We start from the raw sequence: 25,290 nt of genomic DNA, 5'->3' as shown, positions 1-25,290 counted from the left end.
TTTAATTTGAGTAGCCTACAGCCCATTTTTTTATGTCTTTTCAAATGTGAGTAATAAAGTTAGAGTTTTTTTAATTTTCTGGAATTTGAGAATTTCTCTTGGTAATTTTCCGATCGTCATAAGTGACCGTGTTTGCCGAACGACCAATTACATTTTTGCTCTCAAGTTAGTTATATACAATACTTCTTTAAAAAATGGTTTTACCTTTACCATTTTTTTTAAAAGGTCACTTATGGTCGTTCGGCAAACACGGTTTGAAAAGATATAAAAAAAATGGGCTGTAGGCTACTCAAATTAAAAATTGACCACAAAAATGCGCTTCGGGTCAAAATTTAGATAAAAAAAAATGAAAAAAAAGAATGCTTCCGGATAGTATCGAACTCATCCCCTCTAGAATGGCAGTCGGAGACGTAACCTACGCGCCACAGACTGAGTTGATAAAAACGTGTTGAATTTAGAACTTATTTCGGCGCTTCACGTCTTTTGCTTTGAAAGAGAAAAAGAAAAAAGTGCTTATGCAGTGACGTCATGACCGGTCAAATAGTGTTTCAGATTCAAAGACCGGAGCCGGTCAAATAGCCACTGCCTTTATTTTGCAAGGCGTGATTGCTAGGCATTGGCCATGACTGAACAGGCAACTGTTTTATATAATTTTGATGGTGTGGAAAATAATGGAGAGATAACAATATATGAAGGTGAAACTATAACTGTCACTAACAAGAATATTGGTGATGGGTGGTGGGATGGATATGCTGAAGATGGTCGATCAGGTCTTTTCCCTGAAGCTTATGTGCAACTTTTAATGAATGGGAATCACATAACGGTATTTTTTCAGAACTTTTTGTGTTTATGATTTTATGTACAAGCTGGATTACAATTTTAGTTTGACCAAGCCAACTTTGGCATGGTGTATTGGTGTAATAGTAACTTGGGTAACTTGTAATAACTTGATGTGCTACCGGTATTAAATTCAGCTTCTATCTGTGTTACCATAGTTGTTGTTTGAACTTGCCAATTATTTAAATGGATTTGACTGCTCATTATTTGAACAAATCAGAATGTAAAATTGTTATGATTGTGCTCCGAATCGAATGACTTTATTGCTGTGTCTGGTTTTTCTTGTGTTTTTGAGGATGATTGTCTTTGCCAATAGATTGTGTGTTTATCTAGCGTTGTTAGGTGTACGACGTACGTCTATCCTTGGGTTGGCATCAGGGATATCTATAACTACGGGATTGGAAACTCTATCCAGTGCTATACATCAGTAGGGTCATCACATTACTAGGACTACAGAAAGATTAACAAAATAAAATACCGACTAAAAGATATACAAAGTTAGATTTTGCAATAGTAATACAAAATGTACACTCACATAAACTTAATTGTACATTTACGCTGCTAGAAAAAAAAAACAATGAATCCAAAAAATGAATGAATGCAACGAGTCCAGAAACAGCCTACTGTTGTTCTTTAGCATTGTGCGTACTGCAAATCGGATCAGAAGTAAATGAGGAGTGTTCAGCAATCAGTGAAATATGCTGTTGTATCATCAACTTGTTCACTGATCGATCCAGTGCGAAACCAATCCGTTTACATCATCAGAACTAAAACCAATAGTCATTCTGGAAATTTTTTAAGCAGCAAACAAAATACAACATAACTGCACTAATGGAATACAAACAAATAAACAAACCAGGCAAGCATAGACCTTACAATTTACAGGTGAATTAATGATTACACTTTTGGTTGTTCGTTTAGCCTACTACTTGCTACCCTTTGAGGTCAATTTATGTGATTATTTATCACAGCAGCGCACAAAGAAAAATGACCCTACTGGTGTATAAAATGGTTTTCAGTTCCACAGAGTTTCCAATCCCGTAGTTATAGATATCCCTGGTTGGCATATATTAGAATATTATTTAAATCATGGCTATCAGTATCTTCAATACAGGCTTTTATAATATATTGTGCAAGCTTTCAACTTGATTCAAGGCAAACTTGTTTATGCTTAATGGCAGGCTAAGTTTTAAAAGTAATCTGCTTGTCTGAGTTGTAGTTGAAAGCATAGCGCCTAACTATTTTTTTGGCCGTCGGGGCAAAAGTGTGTTTCATTAGCAGCAACATAAATTCAACAAAATGTCACGTAGATGGATGACGTAATTATGTCGTCACACCAGGGTTGTTTTTATTGCCACGCTCAGAGTTATCGCTACGTTTGACCTACCGTTGATTATTATAAACGCTGCACTCCACTGATACGCCGCTCATATTGGCAGCACCATCATAGCCTTACCCCCTACAAAAGGACATATTTAATCTAGCGGCAATGGCGCTAGAATTCAATACGTTGAAGAGAGCTTTTGCGTCTGTTTTATCAGTTTCAATCAGACCTATTGAGCATTCATGAATAGCAAATCTACATAACGCGTGCACAACGATAGCCTACTTGTTCTTCCCTGGAAATATCTGTAGTTTTGTCAGCCATAATATTGAAACATGCAGAATCATTTACCTTATCCCAGTGGCGTAGCAGGGTTCAACCTTAACTTTTTTTCGCACTGGCCAACCGGACCAGCGGCTCACCATTTGCACTGGTCCGCACGAGATCGCACTGGTCCGTCCTGTTTACTGATAAAACAAGATTGTCGTGGGAAGCACGAGGCCAACCCAGGAAAAACCACCTTAAAACGACAATAATGAATGGTGGCAATAACATGGAAATATACAATGGAAATTACAGTAACAACAATTTATCTAGGCAAGACAATCGTCAATCAATCTATTTGGGGCTCTTCTTCAATTTCTGAATCCGATGATGGGACGATCATACTCGGAATCCGATGTGTGTTTGTCTGGCCTTGTAAACACATAGCCAGTGTTGGACCTTCTTGACCTCACAGATGAATCGTTTGCCAGCCATAGATGTATGGCAGATTTGGGGTCGAAATCTTTTATTTCTACTGACTGTAGCCAGATGGTCAGAAGATCTGTTATGTGGTTGTTGTGATTACCAGAGCTCACGAGCTCACGTGTTGTTGTGATTACCCTTTTTCTTACGATTTAACAACGTCACGTGATGTTGCGATTGCTTTTTTCTTACGATGTAACACTCACGGATCACGTGTTTTGTTGTTTGAAGAGAAACGCAAACGAGAACCACGCACTCTAAACAATCAAACAACATAATACGATGATATTTTCGCACTGGACAGTCGGACCAGTGCGAAACGATTCGTACTGGTCCGTGGGGAAGTCGCACTAGACATTGGCCAGAGGACCAGTGCTAAGATCGAACCCTGCATAGCTAGGGAATGTGCCGCCCGGGGGCAGATTAAGATTTTGCCGCCCCTTCAAGAAAAGGCATGTGGAAATGAAATTTTTTAAATAGACTTAAAGTTTAATTATTGTATGTTTTGAACCAGTAGCGTAGCCAGTAATTTAGAAAGGGGGGGCTTCAAGGGCCGCGACCTCGCCAAAGACGACACCCAGCGGCGGGGAATCTGGGGGGCCTCCCCCAGAAAATAGAAAATTTTGAAAAATTACTTTGGAGTTGGTGCATTCTGAGAGCATTTTCAACAAAAATGTGGGTGTAAATCCCCTAGTATAAATATTCCTGTAAAATGGTGCTGTCCGGTGGCATGGCAAAAGGATAAGATCATGTTTTCTTGGGAATTTTTCGGTAACTTAATAAAGCTACTGTAAGTCTCTATGTTTTCTTGTTGCTAATACCTGGCTGAGATATTTGAATGTTTGGTATTGGCAAAACTCGCTCTTATAATGGAGTTTCATTTAAAATTAGCCAAACTTTGTTTTAGAGACATAGAGACTGAAAGCATCATTCTCAATATCGTGACGTCACATGCGTGCCAAAAGAGGGGTTGTAACCCCCAAACCCCTCTTCCCCTTGGCTACGCTACTGTTTCGAACGTTGCCATTCTGTTTGCTTTTATTTTCCGTGTAATTTTGCATTATCAACAACAAAAAACAAAACGTTTTGTTTGAAAGTGCCGACCCCAGACGTGCCGGCCGGGGCGGTCCGCCCCCCCTAGCTACGCCACTGCCTTATCCACAATTTATGAACAATGTCATGCGCTAGCATCTCGAGTATTTCATTCTGAATATCATGCCCAAGCCACTTGCCTCTTCTCTCTGTTATCCACGCATTTACATCGGAATTATAACGCCCAAGAGTGCCCATGGCTTGAACGATGTTTGAATTGTTTTCCACATGACCTCGTTTAGCCAACCCCTATCTACTTAAAAATATAAGCGCATCAAAAATGCTTTCTTGAGCAGCTGTTTGGAAGAAGAGCACAATCGATTTATGCTCGACGGCCCATAAGCAAACACCAAACCACATCAACGGGGTATACTTCAACCAATAATGACATTTTTCCCAATCACGTTGATATCTTCTTCCATAACGAACACCAAAACGCAGTTCAGCACCACTGGAAGGACTGGGAATGTCTAATTCTTCTTCCACAACAACATCCCATGGGCTGTCAACCACTAATGCTTCTACCTGTGCAGCTGTTATCACCTGCACATCATTGGGACTATCATCTGAAGCGCCATTTGGTACTGCTGCCTGGTTTTCTGGGTCAACAGCTCTTGAAAATTAGTTACGAAGAGACGTTTGATTAAGTTTTCCACTTGACATTGCTCCCTTTTCACTACAATATCGCAACTTATTACTGACCTGGTTTCAATTTGCTGTAAAACGCCAGTTTTCGTGATGCAGAATGCAGATGAAACAAAAGCGTTTGTGTATATTTCTGCCGTTGATGGGGTTTCTATGGCAATGGTCGTATGCAGTTTGCGTGAGTCCGTTGTTGCGTTGATTATGCCGCGTGTGCGCAATGCGGTCTGTACCAGCCTTTGTTGCGTTGGTTATCGGGCCGAGATTTATTTTCACAGTGAGTGATTTACTGCCGGGAGTTTTCACTGCCGCGACAATTCATTGCTGCGTTTTCAAAAGCGCTAAACATTGAGATAGAGTCTGTTTGCAAGCGCATAAAGCTAAACGCACGCTGCGTCAACGTAGCAAATTATTTTGTTTTTGGGTGCATTCAACATCTGATGACATTGAATCGACGCAAAATGATACATTTTTCCTATCTGGGATTGTAGCATCGGTACTCGTTGTCAGGGTTCGATCTTAACGCTAGTCCGCTAGCCAATGGCTAGTGAAAATTTGCACGGGCTAGTAGAAATGTTGCAGTACTAGTCCGATTGGCTAGTGAAAATATTCGATGAAAAGTTTTAGCACACACCGCATGCCGCATTTACTTTTTATGTTTTAAAATTGCATCATTTGCGTCTGTAGTACGAGAAGGTGTTTTTGTGCGTATTGTTGCTCTCTTGTGCGTATTGAAATCTGAAAGCCTTTACTTTAGTTAGTTTCAGTCTAAGCCAAAACACTTATCTTAATACGTCATCAGACAAGTGAAAAGTCAGTAAACTGGTCGGACTAGTGAAAAATCGTGCAGGCTAGTGAAAACGGGGAGCAACTAGTCCTGTGGGCTAGTGAAAAAAAAAGTTAAGATTGACCCCTGGTTGTAGTGATTATATATCGTGAAGCTGTTGCGGTTTGCATTTAAAAAATGTTTTCCCGCTGCCAATCGCTACGGTAGTTCATCTATTGTTTTATGTATCAATAGTTCAATACGGCATAAAAAGTTGCTTCCACTCAGAAACATGCGTGGGGGCCAGGCCCCCACGGCTTAGGTGACTATGGTTGAGAAGCATAGTCTTTGACTATATAACATCGGCCACCCCCACTAGTGGAGAACAAACCGACGATGGATTATGATATGATGATCATGATGATGATGACTTTGCGCAATTTTTCGCTACCATTTTGCCACTGGAAACGTCATTGACATGCCAAATATTAACTGGATTTTGGTAATCATGCTAAAATTTAAACTCACGAGACAAATCGGCGACACTGTTGCAAATGAAATTGTTATTATTTTCATAAAAGTAAAACAAACGTTATAGGGTAGGGCAGGCTATATCCAATTAATTTTGCGTATCATTGTATATGTATACAGCCCTCGAAATTAGCTTCTATCTACGACGGCAAAAACATTGCCGTCGCCAAATCAACAAACCTTGAATTGCGGCGGCAATTGCCGTATGCTTTAATCAAACGAAATTTCATGCACTTCATCGTGTCACACGGCGGTAGCCCAGAGTATTACGCAAGCTACTGTATTTTATGCGATGACAATGCTCTTGTGAACTGTAAAAAGTTTGCAACCTTACAAATACTGGCTTAATTGTTACGCAAAAGTTACTCTTTCATCGAATAAATGGTTCTTTGGCAGTAAAGAAAAGTAATGCTTCCGATGACATGGCATCGAGTTCATGAAAGGGCAGTTTTGCGTCTTCAAGTATTTCAGTGACGACGCGACAACCTCATCCTCCGATGATTCCGACTCTGACTAGTTCTTTATCCAACAGACTTTGTGTTGCTCGCAGTATCCTAATTGTGCCGAAAATATGTGAGTGTATACGTAAATGGAGGCAATCTTCTCGCAGGGAGCTATTGATTTGTTACCAGTACCTGATTGAGCAATTAACGTTATTTCATGATAATTCAACGTCGCTAGATGTCGAATTAATGTAAAACAAACGTAATTTCTTATTGGGCATTGTTGTTACGCATTATAACCCACCGGCAAAATTAAATCGATTTGTGCTGACTCGAACGTTGAATCAACCCAAAATTAACTTACTTCCTCCCCCCCGTGACTTATTTAACGTGAATCACCGTAACAGCGTGCGTATCGCGTTGTTTGCTTTATCGCTACTTTTGGTATTATTACATCACAACAAATCAAACAGTGCGGTCGTGATAGACTATTCGAATATTTTTTTCTCTTCTCGTTTTACATGTTTTGGTACAATTTTTTCGGTACAAATAAATTGTTTTGGTACAAATAAACGTTCACAGCAATTGCCGAGGCAATTTCAACTTTTGCCGTTTGGCCTCGTCAACGTTTTTGCAAAGTAAAAATATCCTAATTTCGAAGACTGAGTGTTCACAGCAAGTAAAATAGTCCGAGGTGAGGTCTTGGTGCGATGTTTCTGCTGATTAAACTCACGCTGCGAGTAAATCAAACAGGAAGAAATTTTGAACAATTTTTGTCCGAATTAAATGCTTATTTTGCGACGGCATTTTTATTGCCGTAGCAGAATGGCCATTATGACGTTTGCGGCGGCATTTACCACGGCAATTGCCGTGTGCCGCCGCTAATTTCGAGGACTGTGTATAACCGGTACCATACTTAACATCTTTGCTATGGCAGTGTTGCGGGTTATGCAGCAGCGCGGTGGTGTTTTCGCTGTCTGATTATTTGTTTGTCTGAGAAGGCTACCGTCTCAAGAAACATTTTTTTTGTCTCATAATGGTTTAATTGTTTTTAAAATGTTTGTTTCCATTTTTTCCAGATTATGACACAAAAATGTTAAAACTAATACAGTTCAATTATTTTTTTAAATAAAACTTACGACATGGCCATGTAACAAAAAAAGTACCGTACTAAGAGAGCTTAAAAATTAATGTGTCATCCACTTCATTCCAGATTTGTCAAATAACTTGCATGTAAATATATTAGGCCTACTGCTGAATATTTATAAAGTAATCCAAGAAATTAATTTGTTTCGCATTTGAACATCTTTCAATTGTAATGATATATACATCATAAGGTTGGAACCTCAACAAAATAAAAATATAGACCAACTCAATCAATCAAAAGTGTTTCTTTGAATGGTAGCCACCAAGGCAAGGACGAATCTTGCAAACCGCAACTTTAAGTCTTTGCAGTAGAACTTTGTGTTTTGTCGAATACCTTGTTTAGATAGTCTGCACACACACACTGGGGACACACACACACTTACTTTTGTATGTTGAAGGTTATGTAGTGAAATTTAAAACCACCCTAAAGTTGGTGTGAAGGAATGAACTATGATAATGATAGGAATGATATGGAATGATAGGAAGGAATGATAATGAACTACTGTATATATCACATTTTTTGTCACTGTATTGGTTGTCATGTTGAAAGCTTTTCCCACTCATCGTTCAAATTAGTTGTAGGCCTACATCAAACTCTTGTAATGTTAAACAACAACCTTTAAGCATTTAGCCTTGTGCAAAATATGGGCATTGGTACTAGCAATAAATTTCCGAAGACCTTTCCCTGCAAGATAAACAAATCTTCATTTCTGACAGGTAATAGCAAATGATGGAGTGTCATGTGCAAAAGTTGCGTTGATATGCTCTGCTGATCAATAGCAAGTTACAGCATAAATTTACGTTCTCACAGGCTCATCCAACATAGACCATTTTCTTAAAAACGTAGATTAACATGACTTCGCGCCCTGTGCGTAATACTCAATAAGGTAGATCTACATGAGACCGCATCAAAAGTACTAAAGACCAGGTACTTGTCGACAAAGTATGAGACAGGGATTGGTATGAGAACATAACTCATTGAATTTTTTAGAAGTCCTTTGAAAAAAATATGTCTATAAATCTTTAACTTTTCTGTTTTTCCAATGCCTTTCAGCCATAGTTTTACCAGAGATGGTTTTACAGTTTACTTTGTAGTCTAGTTGTAAAATACGAAAATAAGTTTTAACTGCATAATTTTCTACCTATTTGCAAGTTTTCTCAAACCATTTTTGAATCAGCATGCCCTCCTACAATTTAGCAGTAACTTTTGAACTGCTACTACAGAGTTGCAGTCTAGAAGTTACTGCCAGACCAGAAGTAACAAGGGCTGCCAGACATGTCTAGTGTCTACAGATGAAACAAAAGTGGAAATTTTGAAACTAAATTTGATTCACTTATTGGTCTCATGCTGATGCATTCTATTTAGTCAAGATTTAACAATGATTAAAATTGTCACTGTGACTTTTTTAAAGGTTAAAAAATTAATTTTTTGAGAAAAAAAATTGGCAACCCTTGTAACACTTGAACTGCAGTAACTTCTGGATCGCTACAATGATGTTCCAAACTGAATGTTCTTGCCTTCTATCCATTTAAAAAAAAATATAGGCTACCAACAAACTAAAAGAAGTATAATACTAGGTTTATTCATGCCCTGACAGAATATAACATCAGTTTATAACAACGTCTTTTTCTAATTTTTTGCGTGATTAAAGTTGCTATGTGTTAAATGTGAAACCTTTCACAAGACATTAGCTGGTAATGTTGCGAGACAACTTCTTTGAGATTTTTAGGCATTGCCATTGCCTTTCATATTGCACTGTCAAAAGTTTTGTATATACCTTATTTATTTCATTGCAAACCACTTCCTTTTGTAAACCACAAGTGATTAAGAACTGTTAAGCATTATGCACATGTAGTCTACAATCCAAGATAATATGTTCAATAGTAATGTATGATACAGTCATTAGCATAGTAGGCTGTTGGTAGGCCATCATACTTTGGTACAGTACATTAGATTTCAATTTATTCCAAACTCCTTGCAATGTCTGAAGTTTGTTTTGTTTCATAAACACCTCATAATCACAGTTGCCTTTTAATCACACAATGAACATGAAAACAGTGATATATGAAGGTGGCCTACTAGATAGCCTTGCAATGCAGGACAATTTGAAAACGAATGCAGTTTTTCCACCTCTTTAATGTTTTGACAAAAATCTCTGACAAAAGAAAATATTTTTTGTGGACTTATTTGCATTATTCTTACCTGAGTGAAAGCAAAAATATTTAGCAGTGTTAATCTTAATGCATTGGTCTGTTTGGTGCAAAAATAACGAAATCCAGTCTGTTGAGAAGGATCTTCCTGGCGTCAGCACTATCTGACTACTCACTATAGAACAGTTAACATTGTGATTCGCTGACCAATGACCATAGGTCGATGCAGCATCCACACTTGCCATCAATACTTTTCCAAAAACATGTGTTTGTTGGCAGTCGACACTCGACAGTGCATATCCTTGGTGATAGTTAGTGTAGTTGTTTTCTTTCCACAAAGGTAAGGATTCAATTTACCGACAAAAGTAGCAGTTGAGAACTATGTGGCATGAATTGGTGGTGTGATACTGATGAGCCCAGCCTCAAGGGCAAAACACGTGTCTATCGCTGTCACTTCTTGCTACACATGACTGCCGAGAAATCCAGTCTGTTAGATGTGGAAAAGCACTTTTTGCTGTATATGACAAATTTATTAGTTTGGTTGCCATGAGTGAGAATTTGGCTGCCGGGAAGAAACTCTGGTAGGCTGTGCTTGGTCGCCGGAAAAACAAAGGAGTTTAGAGGCCTGAGGATGTCTGTTGTTTATGTTTGTAATGTTGTAAAAAAAAGTTTTGTTTATCGTAGCATGCAAACGTGAGATACTTCCGTGTATACAGTATATGCAAATTAGTTCCTTTTTTTACTGTTAATGTTTTTTAACGTTTTGACTTTTGAATGTGGAATTTTATACCCTTCCATTTGTTCTGTTATCTATTACAGTGCTGCGTATGTGGGTATTTGGGCCATAGGGTTTTACATTCAGGTCAAAAGTGTGCTTTTTAAACTATTATGAAACAATATATACATTGTTTGATATGACAAATTGTGACATTTTTTTCATGTAGATTCAAAAGCATTTCAAGTGAAAGAATTGTTAAAGTATATAAAATACTACGGTGTGTTGGTTAATTTTAGTATTCGATGTGTTGATTTTTAGAAAGTGTAGTGGTTTTGCAACTGAATGAATGTTATGTTTTTTAATGCTAATTGTTTTGGTTGTGTTTCCAAGCTATCACCTGCAGTTTTTTTTTAAGGTTTGGTTTGGGTGACCGCTAAGTAGTTTTAAGAGACCGCAAGTGTTTTATTTAAATACCAAAAATAGCCATATTTGCTTAAGACATCGCGAGAAACAACCATTACTTTTCTACTGTAGTTGCAAGTCCAAATTTTGGGAAACCGCTGGAGAAATTTGGGGAACCGTTTCGGTCCCCCAAAACACCTTAAAAAAAACACTGATCACCTGTATTTAGTAACCCGTACCAATCTTTTACAAAATTAATAATTAAAAGTATGTTAACCTATGCTGAAAACTATAGGCCTACAATTTTGTTGCAGGTTAACCTTCACAATACCGGTATTACATTAAATCTCAGTTGGTTGTATAAAAAAGCTATTGGTCGCATTGTCATCATCATGACATTATTTGAAAGTTATCTGTGCTTTTCCATTTTCTTTGTTAAGATGCTGTTTAAACAGAATTTTAAAATTAATGTCGTCATTAAGACAAGAGACATGTATTGCATGCCGGTCATTATGAACCGACTACGAAGAATGTGATAGCTGTCAAGATAGTCCATTAATTACCTGAAACAACATCAAATCACATATGACACAGTGAAACAGGAAAAGTAACATTTAAGGAACAAACATTATGCAAGCATGTTTCAGTGTAGGGTAAATGTCTCATAGGTTACAAACAGATTGGAAAAAATCTGTAGCATCAATTTTAGGCTGCGTCAGAATTTTGGAATGGTTTTTGTTCATTTTTCTGAATCTGGATGCTTGTATAGTACTTTTCACCAACAGAAATGAACTTATTGTGATACATTACACAGTGTACGCGTGGTAATTGAAACTGAAACAACCTGTAACTGGTATTGCACAACACCAAAGAAATATAAAGTTTATGTCATGTCTCAGATGTTCATATCGATCGTGGAAACCAACCTGCCCACCTCCTTGTACTAATCTTGTCAATTGACTTAAAAGTTTTCTCCCAATTATTTCCTGCTTGGAAGGCAGTGCGAGCATGACTCTTTAAGCAAATTATAAAAGCTGTTATTGCTATTTTCGGAAATGCTGTAAGGGGAAATGCACAGAGTTTTGTATTTGGCGAAGTGAAATATCATTTAAATTGTGACCTCTGTAACGTGTAGCGATTTACATTCCTCTCAATACAGTTCAATGAACAGTGGTTCAAATATGTTCATGGTTGTCACCCATTTTTTTATTTAAGATTTAACGCATTTGCAATGCAATCTTAAGTTTTTTTTACACTATGAAGATTGTGAATTGCTGCTTTTTTTACTTTCTGCTTTAGCTGTTTGTAGTTATATGATATATTTTTTATATTTTCTTTTCAAAGAATGCGACTCCAAGATACAGTGACGTTCCTGGTGACCCGGATGTCCAGGAAACAAGTCCACCACCGGTTCAAGCGTATACCAACAATTATCTCCCCGTTAGCCCGGCAATTGACGGTAATGACGAAGCGAAACGTGATGAAGACACTTGGTCAGAAGACTGGGACGACTCTTCATCTACCACAACAGTGCAAGTAAGTTTTGTTTCGTGAATAGTCGAGTTTGATAACACAAGTGCTTACCCCGACAGAAAAATCGGTCATTTTTACATTGATTCAACGTCTACAGATTCAGGTCCGCGTTGTCGATATTATTTAATGAAATATATAACTGTCAAAAATCTTTTTAAGGTGTAATATTTGTACGCTTACATCTTGATTTTGCACTAGGTAACTTTGCACCTCAAATTTAATATTCATCATACTTGGCTTTGAATAGCTTAGCTAATAAGTACAGTATAATACATAAAGATTAATATTTAGCCAGAAAATCAACTATTTTTTCATTGATTTAACGTCAACAGAGGTTGAAAAAATGACTGATTTTCAGACTGGTTAGCTACAACATCAATATCTTTCGGGAGGAGATCTGTGCGTAGCTAGCTACCAAACATACGAGGTTTACAGAAAAAAAAAAAAACTATTATAAACCATTTGCTTGTTCAGAAAATGCCCGGGGCCTCTACCCAATATGGTAGCCTGGCCCGAGACGTGCATTCAATCAATTCTGTTGAAAGCCGATCGTCACGTGCACCTGGAAGCGTTAGCAAAAACTTCAATAGATTCTCGTCTTTTGTCAAGCATGGAGGCGAAAACTACATGCTTGGGAAGGCCGATGCACGAGTCAGACAAATTGATCAGGTTCGGTAACATTTTAATTTTTTCCTTTTTGTTTGGTTCCGCTTTGCTACAAGGGATTTTTATCACGATTTTACCGGTACATGGTATTAATAGAGGTAGCAGTGTTTTTATTTATCTACGGTATAAAAATACTCATTAAAGCGTGTTCTCCAGCCTGTCAGGAATGTCTTCCTAGTAAGGCATTTGTGTTAGTAGTAGAGATCAAACTTGTTCTTTTGCATTGTTCAGTGATTGACTGGCATGCATATGTTTTGCCTTTTTTGTTAAACATCGCTGCTCTCGTAAATATTATAGGTTAATGCTTATCTTGTGCAACAAAATTTTGATAAGCAAACAGCTACTGGTTTCATATTGTTTTGAAAGGTAATCATATTGTTCATATTGTTACTTCATACTGTTACTTCTTACTTTCTACTGTTACTTCATACTTAATATTGTTACTTCATATTGTACTTCATATTGTTTTGAAAGGTAATTGGTATTTGAAGTTATGCATTCTATTATTTTGTGTGGGAAAAAAGAAGAGAAATAAATTGCTCTGAAATGGGTTGTGAAAGGGTTGAAGCCATTGACTTACAGCAAGCCATCAATCTACAAACTACACACTACAGCATGTTAAAAACAAATTATGTAAAGCAGAAAAGTTATAGATATGCCGCAAACCTGAATGCCACCTACCAGTTAACTTCAAACTTCAGCAATTTCCTCAGCTTCTATTCGAGGAATTATCTTTACAATTGACAACCTTTCGTGCTGCTATTCTGAGACTATTGTGTTCCAATTTTAGATACAAATGCAAAATGGTCCAGAAGGTACCTGTTGGAAACCAAGTGATCATCAGTTCACTTGCACAATAGAAAATCCGAAGCAGCAGAGCAAAATGAAAGGTACGCTTGTGTTCTGTGTGTACTACTGTAGTATATACATAGTATTAAAAAAACCGCGCTACTCGCTTCCCTTAGTTTGATCATTTTTAGTTGTGCTGCTAGAAGCTACCGCTACTCTACTACCAAGCCAAAACGACCATTGTATAAAATAAAATAAACAAAAACTTAACAACCTTATAACTGCACAGCTACTGGCCTTTCGGATTTCATTTTTTAATACACTTCTTACTTTCGATCAAAAGTTCCTTTCGGTTTCATATTGCAGCAAAACTTAATGCGCAGGTTTAAAAAAGTTTGTCTGCTACAACCTGACACCCAGCGACACAGCAGTGACAGTGCAGAGGAGATACAAGCATTTCGATTGGTTGTACACGCGTCTGGTAGAAAGGTACCCGATGGTGGCTATACCCCGACTACCTGATAAACAAGCTTCTGGAAGATTTGAAGAAGATTTTATTGAAGCGCGCATGGCTCGGTTAAAGCTTTGGGTGCGTTTGTTGGCAATATATGATTATACTACTAACTGACAGTGTTAGCTTACATGAAAAACTACAAAACAAAGTTTAGTGATGTCATAATCGTTATATACTGTCCTTACTGCATGTGCGTCTTGTGTTGTCTATAAATAACTTTTCTTGACGTCACTTTTTTCAGTATCTCAAAAGCCACCTTTTGACTTTGATTGATTGATATATTGACAGGATTGATTGATGAGAAAGTAGGGTTTAAGTGTTCCTGTGAAGGATTCCTCTGCAATGTTATTATCTATGTTTATATCATTATTACACATATTTCAGCAACAAATATATAATTCTTCAGTGATGAACAACGTTAGATCGAAGAATATATATGTACATAGTGCCCTTATCTAAGAATCTGCATATTGCTAAAAAAATAAAAGCAGAGAAAAGGGAAGAGCCCAATATAAAATGAGTGAAAGGTATTCTTTCTCTTTTCCCTCTCTTCTCTACGCACTAAAAAAGAAACAAACGGGTAGAAAAAATGATTAAAAAAATCACCAAGAGTTGCTAGTTATTGACCGTCAGCAAAGAAACCTAATTATTATGTCAGAAACAAAAACACAGGCGTAAAATTAAGTTTTCTAACATCTGCTGTGCACCAAGAAAACATGATTTTCATTCATGCAATCTTTTCAGGTTTTGTACATTTGCCGGCATCCGGTCTTATCTAAATCGCAATTATTCCGCAACTTCTTAACTTTAACCGAACAAAAAGCCTGGAAGATGAGCAAACGTCAGGCTGAGAAAGATCAGCTCTCTTCCGGAAACTTTTTTCTAACTGTTGCCGTCCCACCGACCGTTCCCACCATTACCGATGCCGAGGCTTCACTAGACCATTTTAAAAAAACAACGCGAGGTAACATTTTGATCATAAATTTCGACCGTATTGTCACACGCTTTGAATGATGTTGATCAACTCAACTTATATGTTGTTTATTATCTGTTTGCTATAGCAAAATTAGTTCTACCAAATTGCTACTAAAGTTTTTTGCTGCTAAATATCCAGGTTTTTCATCTTGCAGTTTTGTTCCTTCAGTGCAACGTCACCTCAGACAGCAAATGTTAATTCAAAGTGACACTGTGTGATTGTTTAATTCAAACTCACCCCCTATCATGAGCTGTGCTCTTGCCTGCCAAGAAATCGTTTTTTTTTACATTGATTCAACGTCTGTGTATGTCAAATCAATGTAAAAAGCACATATGCTGCTTGGGATAAAGCCACACTTTTGGACTTTTTGATGATGCACTACTTGGCCATATGTTTTCATCTCAACGGCATAAACTATGGCCTCACAGAGATACGGCCTAGTTCTCTAGACTTTTAGTGTGATTCTCTAGACTGGATTTATTGTGCTAATTATCTTTCTTTTTTGGTTTAAAATCCACGTTCAACATTGGTGATATATATTAACTAAAATGGCGAGTTTGATAGCCAAAATATTACCAAACTAATCAGAAAGCTTTGTCTCAGCTATGGAAGACTCGATATCACAATATTCATCAAGCACGCAAAATTTGGCCCACAGACACGTCGGCCTGTTTAAACGGGAGTACCAATCGTTCGCTAAATCCATAACCAATTTGGCAACTTCCTTCAACTTGCACCAAACGGAAGAAAGCAAAGCCTTGACAACCGCCATAAAGCAAACAGGTGGGAAAACAAACTTGATCAGTGTAGCTTGCTTTGAATCAAGTCGTTGAGATTGTAAAGTTACCGTACAATTTGTAGGAATGCGTAATCTTATTGTGAGGGAAGTTTTCTGGGCAAACGTCACCCAAATCCTGTCAGACGCCTTGGTTGTTGTGTGACGTGTGTTGTGGTCTTCTTTCTTTAATTAATTTTTTGTGCAGTCTTTATTTCTTGTCAAATAGAAAGTGTGACAGTTAGAAATATTAGTTCAGCCGTTACGTCTTTTGTGACAGAATGGAAATATATTTGTAAGAGATTGAGAAATTTTTCACCCATTCAAAAAATCAGCCCTTTTGTACATCGGTTTAACATCTGAAGAGGTTGATCTATAGGAAGAGGCTCTATTACAAAAGGCAGTTTATAGGTTTCTTGTTCAATCATGGCTCTTTTGATTGTACAAGCAACCCGTAAACTGCCTTTTGCTACCTTGGACAGTGATAAAACTACTGCACTGGTACCAAAAAGGCCGTGACGTATAATACAGTCATGCTCAAACTGGCGTGATCGGTTCCCAAATGCCAATAGTACCCGACGCATGTCGGGCGTCTTGCCAGAACATTTTATACTGTCTGCATGATATAGCTTGCGTTGCGTTTTTTTTTGTGATCAATGGCACCGCGTTATAGACCACAGCTCTTTTTACTGGGTTTTATCAAAATGGATTTGATTTGTAAAGTGCTTGCTTTGTGTGACTACCTGAGCAGTGAGCGTGCTTAGTATGACTTTGCGTTTATGTGTCGATTTGTAATTAGCAAAGATTACCTAACGTAGTTTCTAGAGTGGGCGTCCTATTGTTCAACAATGACAATGCTTATCACAACATACCGTCTCAATAATCAATTTGTTTTATGTTTGTATGCTGCTTTTGTTGGCTGCATGGCCGATTGGTGTGAATGACGTTTGTGAGGACAACGTTTGCAAACGTTAAATCAATGTAAAAACCTCGAATTTTTGACTGGGTTTTTGACATGCTTGAAGGTGTACACAGAGACTTCTTAGTTTTTCTGTTTGATCCGATTTCTAGAACATTAGACAAGTCTTGTGATACTAACTTAAAATTCAACAGTCCTAGCCAAATTTTGGTTGTACAAATGTACATGCAGTATTGGAATGGCAGCTTTGATAGATTGTCACTCAAATTAAATCATTTTCATTGTGTCACTGTTGCACTTTAAAACATTGTGAAACGTTTCGATGAAGTCTAATTTTAGTGATTCATTGAATGCGTTGGCATGAACGCTGTCAGTTTTGATGCTGCTAGGAAGTAAATACTTGACAAGATTTACGTTTTTTCTTCTATCAATCGTTTCTATGGCTGAAGCGTACATGCACACAAGGGTGAATTAAAAGGTAATGGGATTTTTGTGCCATAAAAAATAAAAATACAATTTCTTTTTTCGCACCTTGCCTTTCTACCATATCATGTGATCTGTTTAACACCCTTTGATGCAGTTACCTTTGATTCTCGTGAAGCCTATCGTTGAGTTTGAGCTAGTCAGAAGTACTGTGCAGTTTTTGTATTTTCCTGTTTATAGATTTAGTTAACCATTGTATTTTATTCAGATGTAGTTAAGTTGTATGTATATTATTCCTGAAGAGGACATCTTGTGATGTCGAAAACGTTCGATATTTAATTGTTGCGTAGTTTTGTGTTTTTTGTAAATATAATAATCTTTAATATGTTAAACTTGATAACGTTGCTCGGCTTCGTATGCCTATGGTTCAACAAGACAAACTCTCTACCGAAGCTGTAAAAAATAAAAACACCACAAAACAAATCATACATGCACAGTTGCACACTGAACAGTACCTTAGAAGAAAACTACTTTTGAGGACAGACGTCACTATAGTCGTCGTCACAACGTCATGGAAACTTCTGGAAGCATGTTACCAATATGGATGTGCATCCAGAAGATCCAAGCCGAGAGAGCGGATGATGATGGGCCTTTTTTAATCACAGTTTTTACCTTTTGATGTGATTATGTGTTCCAGCGTGGTAAAGCTCCGGTGGTTGTTGAACATACCAACCTACTTAGGGTAGTAAATATTTTATCGTCTAGTTAAGGTATGAAGCACTGAAAAGCTATGCTGTGTACTCTTTTTGCCACTCCATAACATCTGATTGATCTAACTTAGCAAATCTTAACCTTTTCCAGGTCAAGCGTACCACCGCATAGGCGACATGTTTGCAAGCCAGCCCAAAGAAGACTTGAACGAAATGACCGACCATTTATGGCTCTATAAAGGTGTACTCGATAGCATCCCTGACGTTTGGCATGTGAGTTGACTTCTTTTTTGGGAAAACCGCTTATCATAGATTTTCCGATTAGGCTGAATAGGTAATTTGTTTCATATCGGTTCGAAGTCCGTTTTTTTATCAGTTTTGCAACTCACAAATTATTTGAAATATTAGTTGTGAAATGATGTAGACCTTGTATTTGCTCGCGTATTGGTCTTTTTATTCCTATTAAATACAAGCACTTAGCCTTGTTCATACTTAACTTAAAATATCTGATTCTTTTATTTTTAGCTATTATGTTGTTACTACAACCATCGCCAATTGTTTTAACGTTCTCAAATGAAAGTGATAACAAAAACTAACTTAAAAAAAGTCAAATTTTTCTACAAACTTTGTTTTTTCGAAAGCTGGTGTGAACACTTGTTAATGTTTTTGTATGAAAAATGAAAAGTATGTTGTTTTCATCCATTGGCAGATGTCGATTTGTTCAGATTTTTTAAGTGTTATGACGTTACAGATACAAACCGGAGCTGTGCGGAAGGTTAAGGAGTGCCAGAAATTGACGGAAGAACAGCGGATGACGGAAGCGGAGTGCGGAGAAGTGGCGGAACGAGCGGATCGCGTCGTGTGCTGCATGAGCGCGGAGATGTCTCACTTTCACAACGAACGGATTCGCAACTTTACTTTAGCACAACGAGACATGCTAAGAAAGCAAGCCGACTTCTTCGACCGGATTTCTACTGAGCTTAGAACAGCACTTGGTTATTTCGATGAAGTTTGCATTGACCAATGAAGTGAAAGCAATTTTTCAAATTTCAAGACCAAAAAGACTGAATTTTTCAGATTTTATGAAACGATATTATTCCATTTTCGTCTATTTTTCAGTTTGCTTACGCTGTTTTGGCTGAAACAAAGAAAACACATTTAAGTGTGTTGTTGATAAAATATAGCGATGGAATGATATCCCTACCGTATCTAATAAACGTTTTGCACTTTACTCATCGATGAAATATAATTTTTAAGGCAGGGGTAGGAAATTTTGTGTGGTTGGCTTGGTTTGTCTTAATTTCAATTCACTTTCACATTGATTCAACTTAATTTGCACGTTTCGACATAAATTAAACATCAATACTTGTCACATAATGTATTTCCGTCTGGCTTGTACTCAAGGTGTAGCTGACGAGAGAGAGAGAGTGAGAGATTTGACACTCTTTCTCCCTTTTTGGCAAGGACACCCTCGGATAGCTAAGTTTTAAAACTGAACCCACTGAACCCACAGAACCCACTGAACCCACATTTCTGTTTATGCCATAAACACGGTATAATATAAAAAATGCCTCAAAGCCATTTCAGCTATTGCTTCCGTTCTTCCGTATGGTCACGCATTTCTGCTCTCTGATACTGCTCTTACGCAATGACCAAGCGTCGAGGGAGCTCGTTGGCTGAAGCTACATCAAGCCATTTATTTGACGCTATCAAAGGAGTTTGTGAAAGTTGAACTTCTTCGTATTCAGGAATGCCTTCGAAATATTATCTTATTTATAAAAATACATCCTTTTTCGTTGATTTCAGCAGACGTTGAATCAATATAAAGAGACGAAGTTTGTCCGCTGGTTGAGCAACTCGATAAGTTGTAATTCGAGGAATTTATAGGTTACATATCATTTGTTTACCTTTGACCCCTGCCTTAGCCAATCAAACAGCAACGTCGTCTTCCAAACCTTTTTACCTTGTAGCGAACACTTTGTTCGCTTATGCTGTATTTTACACAAAAATCTGTTTATTCACGTTTTGTTTCCTGACTTTCAAAGTGGACCTGCATTGTGGCAATTCACACTTTTGAGATGAACCCTTTATGTTTAGATGTGTTTATTGTATAACTTTTTTGTTACCAACTCATCAGCAACCATATTGTCTGTGTGCTTGAACAAACCTATACAATACACTGACGAATGGAGTTTTGAAGAAGCATCAATTGAATATGTGGCAAACGTTTTGCAAGCATGTTGCTTTTCATAAACTCGTTGCAAAGTGGTTTCTTTTATACCATTGCGTTTCATCGTAAATTTTGTGCTCGCCTTGATCAATCGTACAGTGGTTCTGTTTCAACTGGTTATTACCAGTTAGAACCTGAAAACAACGATTTCATGCACAAACTGTTCCAAGTAGCAGCCATCGCATCAAACACAGATGCCCTTCAGTCAGGATAAATGATATATGTAGCAATATCATTCTTGAATTAGGATCCAGTTTTTCTACACACTTAGGCTTTGTAAGAGTGGCAATAGAGATTGTTTGTAACCTTTTTTTAGTTGTTATTCCATATTGCAAAATGTAGGAATGCAAAATACATACGTTTTGTGCGTTGGGTTGATAAATTCTACCGTATTTATTCCGACCAAGTAGCAAATTGAACAATTCCTCAAGACTACATGGCAACAATATAAAACAACTAATTTTACCGACAAGTTTTTGCAATCTAGGTGTTTACCAGCGCATTCATTTTATCATTTTCATTTGATAAGATTTTATATGAACAAAATGTTTCAAGTCACAATTTAACCAAAGTGGCAGGTTTCTTCGTGAACTTGACTATTATATTGTTCATAGTCACTGCACTCGGTTAACGCCAAGTATTACGTCAATATTTGCATTTATTCACCAAATGTTTCATGCTAAGTTTGTTAATCTGATTAATTCTTCCAACATAAATTTTGATCAGATTCAAAGCTTTTACCGACGACCATGAAAAGTGTAAGTGGGTTGAATGTTTGTATACTTTGGTGCAACGTGTTTTTTGCTTAAAACAATTTTTGGTGTTGAGGTCAAAGTTCATTGATCCAGGAATTTCTAGACGTCATCCATCTAGAGTTAATCATTAAAGTTTATTTCGCTTTCTCGGTCGGCTAACAGGAGCGTCAACCGTCCTTTGGGAAGTTGCCGCTTCGATGGGATTATTTGGTTTGTGATTGATATTCGATTGGGATGCAGCTGTGACCTGGTAAGATTCTTACTACCTTGCCAGAAGATGGATACTTGATCTAACTTTTCCACCCACTGACATAATCCTTGCCTAAGCAAAATCAATATTTTTAAAAACGTGTGAAAAGAAAATGCTTGATTTTAAAAATTTATTGTCTTTTCTTTTCCTTCACTCTTGAAAGTGTTTACAACTTTCCAGTTTACAACATTAATTTTAAACCGTATTTGTTTTTGAACTTATGCAACTTCAGTGTTATGTTTTGCTACGTTCCCATTTTGGTTATGTTTTTTTTAGTCGTTTTCCTTATGATATCTTACCCTTCGTTATCGCGGTTAAGCAACCCCAGACAGCAAATCAGTCGTTTTTTACGGTAGAATCAATGTAAAAACGACTGATTTGCTGTCTGGAACCATACAATCCAGCTTGTATGGTAGTAAAAGTCGACCAACTTGTGTCGCCAAGTGTCGCGATTCGCGAACCATTTGTGGAATAATTGGTGCCGGCCACATTACATACATGCGCACAAAAAATTGATTTCTGATGCAAAATAACATAACTACCTGTCTTCAATGTCGTCTACCTGAGGCAGTGTTTGACCACATGATAAAAGATCCCATGTTGTCCGATGCCTGCACGTTTTTATTGCTTGAGGCTTTGATGCAGAAAGCCTGTCCTATTACCACCCCGTATTTAGTAATGCTTTTCTGGACTGCACTGAAAGAGCAGCCAGTCTTTCGTCTCATCGTCCAAGACACCTTCTGCTCCAAACCGAACGAAACCACAAAACTGATTTTTATTTTTTTCAAAGCAGAATTTCTATTTCACTGGTACCAGTTTGAATGCATCAATCAATATACAGTAAACCAGCTCTCCTAATTTTACTTCTCTTGCAACTGCGTTTAAGAATCACTAAGTGCATTAATATTTTCATGAATACGGCAGCTGTCAGTTGTTGCTGCATCCATCTCGTGCACACAATTTTATAAAAATTATATCTCCATGTTAAGAATTGATGATAGTGCCTGAAGGTGGGCACGAAGATTGGCTTCCTTGTCTTCTCGTTCACTTATTTTAAATCTTCAACCGCCCGGCGTAAGCCTGGATACCACATAAATAACACTGGTCTACAAAAAAAGAATTTTTTTTTGCTCCATAAACTTTGAAGACTGATTTAGAGTAATTTTGGGGTGCTGAATCCGAATCTGACCTCAGATTTATCCTATCACGTAAGGTTTGTGAAATATGATAACAACAAATTGTTACTTTCGTCAAAAGTGGAAGATTTAGCGTTGCGTTTACCACCAACATATGCAGTGCTGTAACGAAAGGTTAGTGTTAGACAGGCCAAAACAGCCTAAATATGGTTACTGAACAAGCATTGTCATAGGCTTGCTTAAATCTTTGTGGTTTCATGCAAAACATTGACAGGGGAGGGGGTCAGTTACACTTATAGCCTCCCTTTTAGCTTGTTATTACTACCTTGTTAATAATGTTGCTTAAAAAACAAATTGGTATCAAAATTATAATTGGTAGGTGTATTTCAGCTACTTATGCACCACATGGCCTGGATTTCTGGATCTTGCACAATGTGTATGTGCAATAAACGCAACGTCAAATCTTCCACTTTTGACAAGAGTAACAATATGCTGTTATCATATCTCACAAACCTGACGTGATAGCATAAATCCGAGGTCAGATTCGGATTCAGCACCCCAAAATTACTCTAAATCAGTTTTCAAAGTTCATAGAGCAAAAATCGTGTAGACCAGTGTAATTGTATCTTGTGAGAAGTGATGTTCTATTTTAAAACGTTAATCAATGGCAGTAAGTAGCTGAAGCATCAACCTTGTGCATTATTTGCTGACAACAACGATGTTTCACCTGCAATAGCTCGCATTCTTTTATTTGTTTTCACTGTTTTGCTCAATTCTTATTTTTTTGTGAGACCAACAAGTTGATACCAAGACAACAAAATCCGTTATTTTGCTGTCCTGGTAGTTTCTTCATACATCCACGCAGCCTCTTTCTGGTTATGTTCGTACTCTACTATTCCATTTTATATTATCCTTGGTCAATGGCAACTTTGAAGTTACCACAGCGGTATTTGTGATGCCACCAGGAAGCTTGGAAGTTACCACTGCGGTATTTATGGTGTCGCCAAGGTGACTTTACATGTAGTAACTTATAGCCGTTAGGTATTCAGTACATTTGCGTTACCTTGGGATGGCATTCTCCTGTCCTTAGCGTTACCCTATCTCGTGTACGACTTTGTCAATTAGTCGACATTTGAATTCAGTAGATTTTCGTATTTCTTTTACGCACGCGTTTGTTTCGACAATGTTCATTGTTCATGCACCCTGGATAGCAATTAGTCTGTGACAAAGTGGCTGGTACCAGTAGCGAAGCTAGAAAGAAAATTTTTTTGGGGAAAAGAAACTGTTGGGGCGGCAAACGTCATCCAACATGAATTATTAATGGTTTTAAAACGTTGAAATAATGTTGAAACATGATTTTTGGAGAGGGAACAAGATAAAATTTTGGGTAGTACTCCCCGCATGGCCATTGGCCACGTCCCTGGCTGGTACCCCTAAAGTATTCACATTTCGTTAAAATATTTAAATTACTTAACATACTCAAAAGTTTCAAATTAGACAAAAAAAAAACGGGTTGTTTAAAACTGTTTTTCTTTCAGATTCAGAAGTTTCTCTTATTAAAATATACTCTTATGAAAGAAGTATTGCTGTAAAATATTCCCGCCTACCTTGGTTGTCCTTCAGAATCCTCTTACGCAACTTTGCGTTGCAAGATGTTTTATCCGAAACGTACCATTACACTCTTTGTGACCTATGACGTTTTTTACCGTTGCAATTACCATTTGTTGAGTGTATATAATATCTTTGAGAAACTGGCTTTGTGCTGTAGTGTTTGTGGTAGGTTTGATTAGGCTACGTGAAAAATCAATCTAGCAGTTGATGTCAATTTTAGCAACTTCAAAATCTCATCTTAGGTCGCAGTTGAGTGTCAGTTGTTTGCTGGTCGCAAAAATGCTTTATTGCTCACGGTACGAGATTGAAATACCCGGTACCGCAGGCAAGAAAGCGTTTTTAGGAACCACGTTCAGTTTGCAGCCTTTAGATGGAGCTTCTAGGGCCAAAGATCTATCCTTTCACTCCAGCTGAGTGATAGTTTCCTGGTTTCACTGAAAGATGGACAACAGCCAGTTTAATTTACGCTGCAGTGTTCCAGTCACAAGAAGTACCGTTTATCTCATCAGGGGCTGTCCATGAAAGAAGTTCTCAAAAAGATGACCCCTGTCCGCCCCGTTAGCTCAGTGGTTACGCACTCGGCTCAAGATCTCGCGGTTACGCACTCGGCTCAAGAATTCGAGAGCAACGCATTTCAGGACTGCTTTCCATTCAGCAGCACCTAGTGAATGGAATAATTCCCCGGCAACAACACTTCAACAATTGGAAAACTTCACTCTGCTAATCTCGGTAACCGGCCCTGCGTCAAGAGCCTCTATAAGTATGCGAAACTACCAGAAATAACCAATCAAGGCTTTGTCAGTCCGAGGATAAAGATTCAAAACCAACCAACCCTAAGCACTCTCATAGAAACATTTGTACCCCCTTTTTGACTTCAGACGTCTTCTATGGACAGCCCCTTTACACAACACTTGCACGGCACGTATACCTGTCGCAAAAAAATTAATGTTTTCATAAGAATCTCTGCAAAACCGACTCAACGTCTGCAGACGTTAAATCAATGTAAAAATTTGTTTTGACAGTCTTAAACCAAGGGACCGTTCACAATGGTACAACGAAGCATTGAGTTCGTGCTGCAAATTCTTCTTTTAATGTAGGAAAGATAAAAAATTCACTTCCATCATTTCAGCAATAAACAAACTCTCGTATTCTCCAGAAAAAAAGAGGCTACCGGTACTGAATGTGTTGATAATGCAGTAGCCTA

At 37.7% G+C, this 25,290-nt stretch overlaps 1 protein-coding gene across 1 annotated transcript; it reads left to right on the top strand.

The window, feature by feature from the left end:
• The first annotated feature begins 556 nt into the window (after positions 1–556).
• On the top strand, positions 557–24,225 carry LOC145764821 (sorting nexin-33-like). Its single transcript, XM_082576499.1, has 9 exons — positions 557–823; positions 12,144–12,335; positions 12,807–13,001; positions 13,789–13,888; positions 14,171–14,376; positions 15,046–15,265; positions 15,881–16,060; positions 18,256–18,377; positions 18,856–24,225. The coding sequence occupies exons 1-9, from the start codon at positions 623–625 to the stop codon at positions 19,129–19,131; spliced, it is 1,692 nt and encodes a 563-aa protein (XP_082432625.1). The 5' UTR covers positions 557–622; the 3' UTR covers positions 19,132–24,225.
• Positions 24,226–25,290: the final 1,065 nt, after the last annotated feature.

This window comes from Aplidium turbinatum, chromosome 2, assembly GCF_918807975.1.
Source record: "Aplidium turbinatum chromosome 2, kaAplTurb1.1, whole genome shotgun sequence".
NCBI lineage: Eukaryota > Metazoa > Chordata > Ascidiacea > Aplousobranchia > Polyclinidae > Aplidium > Aplidium turbinatum.
The sequence above is the reverse complement of the archived record's forward strand: the minus strand, read 5'-3'. Positions and strand labels throughout refer to the sequence as shown.

Coding starts and splice junctions, on each gene's coding strand:
- LOC145764821 (XM_082576499.1), top strand. CDS start 623: ATGACTGAACAGGCAACTGTTTTATATAATTTTGATGGTGTGGAAAAT. Junction 14,377..15,045: donor TGGCTCGGTTAAAGCTTTGG/GTGCGTTTGTTG, acceptor CAATCTTTTCAG/GTTTTGTACATTTGCCGGCA. Junction 18,378..18,855: donor GCATCCCTGACGTTTGGCAT/GTGAGTTGACTT, acceptor ATGACGTTACAG/ATACAAACCGGAGCTGTGCG.